At 38.0% G+C, this 9685-nt stretch overlaps 1 protein-coding gene across 1 annotated transcript; it reads left to right on the forward strand.

Moving 5' to 3' along the window:
* The first annotated feature begins 948 nt into the window (after positions 1-948).
* On the forward strand, positions 949-8770 carry LOC140240551 (uncharacterized). Its single transcript, XM_072320316.1, has 3 exons — positions 949-2421; positions 6278-6403; positions 8495-8770. Exons 1-3 carry the CDS (start codon positions 949-951, stop codon positions 8768-8770), a joined length of 1875 nt encoding a protein of 624 aa, XP_072176417.1.
* The last annotated feature ends 915 nt before the right edge of the window (positions 8771-9685 follow it).

The following is a 9685-nucleotide window of genomic DNA, read 5'->3' on the forward strand; positions in this document are numbered from 1 at the left end:
TTAAACGTTTGTTCTTGTAGAAATTTGAAAAACAAATTCTGTCATGAATAAAAAAGGATCTTGTTCAAACATCACGTTAGTATGTCTTTATCCAACCCCATTGATATTGATGCTTAAAGGCAGCGCGACACCTATTCCTATCGTTAAATTGAACAGATATTTAAATGCTGCATGTCCGATGGCATGCAAAGTTAATTCAATCTAATCCAAATCCAATGCTTTGTATGTCCAATCCTTTGAGCCGGCGTCCCCATCTCTTCATGCAATGCACGGATGCTTTTATTTCGTGAAAAAAAAAAAAAAAAAGAATAAGCCTGGCCGGACTCTCCGCGTCATAATCATGATGAGTGTACAGACGCTGTGGCAATGTATTTGGCATGATCGTTGCCAGAGTGGTATTAATCGACAAAGTGAATTTTTCGAAGTATGTAGGCTCACGCCTGTTGTGTTAACCACCTCTGATTCCCAATGATATGAGTGTCTCTAGGAGTGTCACACAGACGGGGGAAAAAACCCACTTAGCTCACAAATATGCCTCACTGGAAGTATTATAGTATTGTAGGAACACGCACACCTTGTGAAGGATTACAGTCGAAGAAGAGCCATTCATGCAGAACTGGTCCCAGTTTTCGAAAGCGTTGCCTGTGTGACATAAGTTATTGCAAAGACGACGTAAGTAGTAACGTGAGAATTGAAAGCAGCTTGATCAACGTTATGAACTCAATGTCATCTTGAGATACTGGACATCTCTATATTCCCGTAGGTCATGTAGGTCACGTAAGAAGAATGGTCAAGTTCTTACGAACGTGGTTTGTCTTCGGCGCATTGACGCTAATCTTCCTCGGGTATGTTCTTCTGATTTTGAATTTCATTGCGTGTACGAATCGAGGAAAGCGAGTTTACAGGTGTCCAAATTCACATAAAATCCAAGGTTACATCTGGTCAACGATGCGTGTGTGGCAGGGGGAAAATGCACAGGCGGACGTTAAGATCACAAAATCCCAGGCTCACAAAGAGGCGTGCATTATGCCACAGTTAAATCCAAATGACTCCAGCATAGTACACCTTGTCAAGAGATCACAACCCATGACGTGCACAGGATTCAGATTGGCATATATCAAAGACGACATGATTCACTTCGACTTGGACAGTGCCGACAGATATCCAGACAGCTGCTCGGTCTTTTTTCCTGCACGGGTGGACGATAATATCCAAAAAACGAAATGGCTCGGGAACTACAAGTTTGATGGAAAAAACGTCAGTTTTGTACCATCAAACAGAGAAAGTGAACATGATAGGCCGCAATCGGACTTCCTCACCGTTAAATGTTCGATACAAAGCCCTCCTGGGAAGGGATCATTTACTGACCACACTGATTCTTTGGCACGCATCAAGGATGATCCCGAAATATCAATACGTGCGAAGAATCAAGAGCGTCGAACAAAGAGTGGACTGAGTCTGAATGTAATCATGTTGGGCATGGATTCCACGTCCAGGATGAATGCCATTCGTAACATACCAAAATCTCTGGCATACATGGAGGAAGAACTTCAGGCTGTTTTCCTAAATAGTTACAACATCGTTGGCGATGCTACCACAGGGGCTCTCATCCCAATGCTCACAGGGAAATTCGAATCTGAGCTGCCAAATACGGAGCGCGGAAGGGGCTCCCCGGTCAACGTTTACCCTTTGGTGTGGAAGGATTTTGAGAAAGCTGGCTACGTCACAATGTTCGCCGAGGATCGTCCTGAATTAAGTTTGTTTAACTACAGGCTGTCAGGGTTTAAAGAACAGCCCACCGACTACTACATGCGGACGTTCTGGAGGGAGATGGAGGCTTACAAGAGCGGATACTGCCTCGGACCAGATCCAGTGCATGTTGTTATGCTCAGATACCTCCAGGATTTCATGACATCGTATCCCGACAACCTCAAGTTTGGGTTCTCTTTTCTCACAGACCCAACGCACGATGACTTGAACATCCTGAGCGTAATGGACCAAGATCTCCTCTCGTTTATGCAGTCAGCCAAGGAATCAGGCGCCCTCAACCAGACCATCCTTGTAATCTTTGGAGACCACGGATCTCGCTACGAGATAGTTCGCCAGACTTTCCAGGGTAAACTTGAGGAACGTCTTCCGTTCATGGCCATTATCTTGCCAGATGTTTTCAGGCAAAGGCATCCAGAAGCCTATCGAAATTTGGTGACTAACGCTGACCGCTTGACCACTCCGTTCGACATCTACGCCACCCTGCGGTCAGTCATCGACTTCAGCAAAAGGCACTGGACATCGTCGAGGAGGGCATTCAGCCTGCTGTCAACCGAGGTACCACTTGGAAGGACTTGCCGAGAAGCGGACATTGCCCACCATTGGTGCGCCTGCATGGGCTGGAATGAAATCAGACCAGCTGAACATGAAGTGGTAAGCCTACAGGCGAGATATACCATGTCCAATACAGTCATTCTTTCTTTAATCTCTAGTTAAAATCTAAAGAACGTTAAAAAACAACAATAACATGAACATCCATAAAACATATCTCAGTCATTTTGTCATCAGGAGAGATGCAACCGCCACATGTCCACCATCCAGATTCCTCTTCATCATCATCATCATTAATATCAACATCTTCTTCTTCTTCCTTCTCAAAAACAGAAAATATTCAAGGAGATGGATTAATGTATGCCTACCGGTTTGTATTCAAATGCAACCCACCTCCTAAACATTTTCTTTCGAGTCCTAGTAATTATTCACGGCTTGCCTGTCTTTTTTCTCTCCCTCTCTTTCTGTATTTTGTGTTATTTGTGCAACAAAATGTTCTTGTCTTTCCTGAAAATAGCACTAAATTATTTCCACATGTTAAACTGCGCCCAACCACAACATTTCTTGTTTTTTTTTTTTGTTCTTGTTATTGAAAATAGGTTATGTGTACACGATGATATAAATGCTTTCTTTGTTGTGATATCTCTCTCTGTTTATATTTCGTAGTTTGTGAGACACAAAATACTAATATCTGAATTCTATAATCTATGGATTTCATTTTTTTTTTTTTTTGGTCCAAGGAGCCTATTCTCAACAAGTTTATACTTTTCATTATATTCCTTTGTCCCACCGTCTATATACCTCAATGGTTTTTTTTTTTAATCATCTATACTGAATGAAAGTTAAACCATTTTCCACATGCAAGTATACAAGCCCGCCAATATGTTTATCCTTAATTGCTAAAGGAAAGGTAATTTCGAAAATTAGCACGTTCTGCAGCATAGTCTAATAGATTTTAAGTTATTATGATGATCGGCGTGGTACCCCAGGTGCAAACTCGTGAAGTGGAACTAATTAAGACTTGGACATTGGTGAGAGGAGAGCTGCACTGTTGCATGACGGTCAACGTCGAGGGGTCAAACCGTTGCCTCTTGACCAGTCTATATACGGGACTGAGCATTCCATAAGAGATACCTACCTCCAGCGGCCATTTCTGAGAGTTTTCAGCCTTTCATCCTCAAAAGTTTACGTTGGAGACCAAGATAAAGGGTACACTCAATTATTTCTAAACTTACGAACTTTAAACCCGTTCATGATGTAACTTTATTATCAAAGAGGAATGGGTTTTAGTATAATAAACAAGTCCCACATTTCCATAAACTTAATGGAGGAGATTCATTGTGTTTCGTATGGGATACTATAGGATATAGTATCGTATATAGTATATAGTAAACTACTCGTTTAACTTCAACATTGTAATTTGCAAGGGGGCATCCCACGCAAACACTTCACAAAGCCTCTTCAAGTCTATCTACTAAGACGTTACACGTTCTCGCTATTAGGAAAATGGTCTACCTAACAGATTTGCACATTGAGGGTGTGTGTGTGTGCGTGTGTGTGTGTGTGTTTCAACACACAAGATTTTTTTTTTTTTTTAATTCCCTGTATTTTTCACACTAATCACTGTAATGTCTCTTGCCTGTTTGATTAATTCTTGACATCAATACCGTGCTGAAGACTGAGCGCGGTATTCTTTTTCTGGATCATTAATACTTGTTTATGTGGCAAATATACTGCTTGTACAAGTTTATGCATGTTTGCTTTAATGACTTATCTCAGTGAAATACGAACATGAATCTAACAAATAAACAAAAAACAAAAATTGGCGACTGTCTTTGTTCATTTTTCCTGAAACAAAAAAAACAATTTCGACAAATTTAAAGAAAAGAGTGCACAGCCTCGCAATTGAGTGCATTTCATATAGAATTCATTTTCACAAACCGCAATTAATCAAGTTTGTTTGGCTTTGCTTTCTTTTGTTTTTATAACACTTGTGTTCCTTATTTGGGAAAAAAAAAACTTTCTCGGCTTCGTATTTCAGTATCTTTGTTACTGCAAGGAAAAAAAAAATGGAAGTGAAAGGTTCCAACTTTGAATATTCAAAGGCGAGGCACGCTTGAAGAGTAGGTCCTATAGTGCAGGTGCAATGAGACAGTTTACAAGGAAGATTAGCATCGAAATTATATATTTTGATTTGAATATTAAAATGGAACAACATCACTTAAACATGGGATCTGGGTCAGTATTGGCAAAGGGGGAATGATAATTACATAAAAGGTAAATTCATGCACACGTCTTCGATCTTTAAATTTCCTTATTTACGTCAGCTTTACTGCCTAGTAAGCAGTTTTCATTTTCTTCGCTCAAGTCGTAGTAAAAAAAAAAAAAAAAATTAAAAGGCCTCACATCCTTCGGTACCGCTCTGTCTCCGGCAAATTCCCCACCAACATTTTAGAAAACCTCGTCAGCGAGTCTACAGTTCCATTTTGCCCAGAGGGCCTCACAATAATGCTCATGTTCATCGAACACTCGGCTGTCAAAGCTATTTACAATATCCATTAATAGAAAACGGCGCGTTCAACTCATTACATTAACAGATACCACGACATAAATTATGTCGCCAAGGTACAACACAAAATATTAATACTTCCTGGAACCCTTCAAGTGAAATGTGTTATCATTGTCATTATCATTATAATAATCACAATCCCTTGCCTTTCTCCCCCTCTCGCACCCCCCCCCCCAAAAAAAAAAAAAAAAAAAAAAAAAACACCCAAAACCAACAACCACAAATGAACAAACGTAAAAACAAAAACAAATACAAGACCAAAATATATTGACATCGATTATTTAAGTGGGAGACTCGTCGAAATGTATCTCCTTGTGTCGGAGGCCATTTACAATATTTTATGCACCTAATTACTTAATTGATATAAGTTGATATGTTCAAGTCAGCGATGGGCATGCTCAAAACTCTTCAGTCAAGGACATCTACACATTATGTTCTCACCATTCGACGAGTGATTTTTTTTTTTCATGACATGTCGCATTGCACTTTCCTATAGCAATAGAACTGTGTAATATTGCACCTGACCGGAAAAGTCATGTTACTATCATCCATATCTATTGATGCATGATTAATGACTTACACCAGTCAAGCATAATCCTGTCTGATTAAAGAAGATATCCGCAGGTTATAAAGTTATGTGATTTGTCTCTTATGGTGTATGAAAATGTGCACCTCAATGTCCTCGTATTAACCATAGCTTTTTTCATTATTTTGACGCAACTTGTAAAATCATGAACCCTGCATTATAGATCTGTCGTGATAGGAAGAACAATCGATCAGAAAAGAGCTTCGAACAGCCTAGTAAAACTTCAAGTCAACATTGAATGAAATGTACAAGTGCTACATGTGTCCACTTCCTTAGTGTTTGCTTGTTTGTTTGTTTGTTTGTTTGTTTTCTGTGGCTCTTTTTCTCTCCATTGTCCATTGACGCTTCCATCACAACTACGCTAAAATGTTGATCCGGTTGATTTGATAAAGACACTTTGCAATTACATTATTAGTCGCCATGCCACGTTGAGTGTATACCGTCATATACCTTCCTGCCTTTAACCAATTACAGCAACCATTTGGTAATAATTGGATTAATCTATTCTTCAGCTCATGCGTAAATAAAAGGTAATAGACACACAATGCCTAAGTGTTGTTTTCACAACTGCTTAGTCATGTTAATGAATATGATATATGTCGTTGCCATGTAAATGTTTAGCTCTTCAGATTCTATCCACCATGTCATCAATGTTTAGTTTCTCATGATTATTTTTCTTTCTTCTTTGCTTCTACTTGTGACATGTTTAGGCTGTGCCCCATCATCACAGTTTTTGGTTAAGGAAATAAGATATAATCTGAAATATGACGGTGTTTTTGTTAACATTGTCCTTTGTTACACAGGTCGATGGTGCTGCTCGCTTTACGATAGATACTATAAATGGCATCACCAGTCATGCTCGGGAAAAGTGTTCCCTCTTGCAACTTGCTAACATCACATCAAAGTACCGAATGGCTCATAACGACCAAGTAAGTATAAAAAGTTAAGCGCTGGTAATGCTGAGCTTTCAAAATTATTTCATATCGATATCATTATGTAGTCAGTGACTTAGTAATTTTCTCATCGTTTTCTTATGTTTTGTTCAATTCAATTCAATTCAAATCAATTCAATTCAATTCACTTTAAATCTATTTTCATTTTTCGACAGAATATGATATGCACTTCATATTTTTTGGTAACAAAGGGATAATGTAAACGGTACACTGTAAAATAGACAGTTTGATTGGGTTTTATTTCTTTACTTTTGCATTTTCATGTCATTCATTTCATTTCATTTTATTTCATTTCAGACAAAAGTGTACAATACAATATGACATTTGCATATACAGAATAGAAATACAGTACAATGTGACTTTTGCACTTTTCCTTTCTCTAAGTATGATGACAAATTAATACAAATTGATACAGAGTATGCAACAACAGCACGAACAAAGAAAGATTAAAACATACAAATCAATTCAGGAATTGTCAATTCGGTAACAACACATATGCCTTCTATGTAGCACCAACCATGTGGAACAGGGGCCCGTTTCATAAAACTTGTCATCAGTGACAAGTTGTCATAGATGTGACAAGCTACTGAAATCCTTGCATCTGATTGGCTGAGAACAAATTTGTCATAGAAATGTGGCAGTTGTCACTGATGACAAGTTTTATGAAACGGGCCCAGGTTGCATAGTATAGTATTAGGAACATACATAACCTCAAGATTTTTCAGTCATGTTTTAAGTTACACCTGGGGCCCGTTTCATAAAACTTGTTATCAGTGACAAATTGTCATAGATGTGACAAGCTACTGAAATCCTTGCATCTGATTGGCTGAGAACAAATTTGTCATAGAAATGTGGCAGTTGTCATTGATAACAAGTTTTATGAAACGGGCCCCTGGTCACAAAGGAGTAAATGTACAGGACATCCTAATTTACAATTGTAAATTAGGTTTTGTTAATTTTCATAATCATTTAACTTGTCTATTTCAATTATGATTTTATCTAATGTTGTTGAGTAATTATGTATCGTTGTTGCAGTAGCACCTAGAATGACAGATTGCCGGAAATATTTATCATGATTAACATTATTTCTATCACTATTGTTCTTTACATTAGTTGAATAATATAGTTTGGGAGAAAATCTGATTACAGGTGATAATTGATTTCTATATTTCTTATGTTTCATAAATTTATGATTTCCTTGATTTTTAATTGCTTGTTTGTACAATTTATCACGGGTTGATACAGTATGTACATCAATATCAAAACATCAGGATTATAACCAAACATTTTCACCTCTGGTAAAGGGAATTTTGCATTGAGTCTTATCTTTACTCCACTGATATTGATTATATTGAATATTCTGAAATGTATCATGTATACAGTTCTAATTCTCCTTCAAAGTCGTTGACCAAGTTTTGAAACACACTGCTAAAAGCGGAATACAATAATGAGCTATGCATTTTTAAAAAGAAAACTGTAAGATTACACAAACACAAATCATAATTTGCGTTTCGATGTTGTCAAAGATTGAGATGTGAATATAATATTTGTTTGCACTTACATACAAACATCCTAGCTATTACGCTTTACCTTTTTAATATCTACCATACAAAGTACTCCAAACTGAAAGAATACGAGGCAATTAAAGGGATATGCGCGCTCACTTATTTTGTACGTATATATGTGTGCGTGTGTATACACAAATTTGTGTGTGTAAACATTATGTATTGTATGTATGTATTGTATATATAAATGTATACAGTTAAACCTGCCTCAGCGACCACCTGTCCTGAGCAGGCACCTACCGTATACGGCCACTAAAATCAATTTACCTGTCATCACCTGTTTATATCAAATGTTTTCGTCTCCTTTTGGTGACCGCTATAGACAGGTTTAGAGACTGTTGAAAAAGCTATGTCGTCCATAGGCATATAAGACCATTGAGCTGTCATGATGTGTTGTAATTCTGTGATGAGATATTAAAAAAAAAAGTCTTGTTAGGCCCTATCATACCTTTCAGTCTTGACTCCCTTTTAAAGGATGTATTGTTTATCACGCTACCTTTAGATGCTCAGATTCAAGGAAATGAAAGGGGACAACATCCTGTTAGAACTGCACCCCGACAAAGAAGAGATATCGGGGACGTACCAGGTTACCATAGAAACGAGGCCAGGAGGTGGTGTGTACGAGTCCACAGTCCATGTTCGTCGGGATGTCTCCGAACAGGATTGGGAGTACAAACTGAGTGGAGAAATCAGCCGAATCAACAAATACGGCAATCAGAGCAACTGCATTAAGAAGGAGCATCCATCGCTGGCTAAATTTTGCTTTTGCTCGACCTGAAATGAACATGGATTTTACGCTTGCTCTGCAGCGTCACTAAAGAGGTGGTATAGTTTTGGTTGAGATGGGAATTCAGGTTTTAACAGTTTGTGAGATAATCAGAAACCACTTCTATGAAATATTAGGCAGCATATAATTCTCTCAGGAATTAAAAGTTTATTTGATAAAAGCCGGTTTTGAAATAGCTGAGATATCTAAAACAAAGCGACAAACTGAAGTGGTCCTAATAAAAGGTTGTTCCCATCTTTTATTAGGATCTCTTTGTTTTTAATGTCAGAACTGTGAATGATTATCCTGAATAAGTATTGACTTTTGGTCCATAGGAAAAAAATGAACCTATGACTTTTAATGCCGTCGCAAGATTGCCATTAGCTGACAAAGAAATTGCAACTTTTCGCGAAATTTCCCTCGTTTATTTTGTGTGTGTGTGTGTGCTTACAAACAAGGAAATACATGTAATACTCTCAGGGTTGACTATAACATTCTCATGTTGTGTAATGTGTATTAGCTTGGGTAGATTTGAGCTGGAGTTACATTTTCTGTATTTCGACAGAATGGAATGACTTTTTCGCGTTTGTAATTACTTCTTGCCTTTGTTTTGTTTTTGTTTTTCCTCAATATCATGTATACCAGCCATCTTCATGCATTTTTGCAGTAACTGATGCAACCGCTTAAATGTTCACATTCATCTTAACTGTATGTTTGATAATCAGTGACATAGCAACTGCAAATATTGCAGTCGCCTACCGGTATTTCCTGCCCCTGTTCTAGAAGAGACTTGTTTTGCGTTTAATTCATGTGTAGTAAAGCTTTCCCAGCATTACTACACATACATGCGTCTGGTGACGAAAATACAGTGAGTGCATTTTGCGTGAAGGCAACTCTCCATTGTTGTGCAGTGTCCTCCGCGTTTTA

The sequence above is a fragment of the Diadema setosum genome, chromosome 17 (assembly GCF_964275005.1).
Source record: "Diadema setosum chromosome 17, eeDiaSeto1, whole genome shotgun sequence".
Classification (NCBI taxonomy): Eukaryota; Metazoa; Echinodermata; class Echinoidea; order Diadematoida; family Diadematidae; genus Diadema; species Diadema setosum.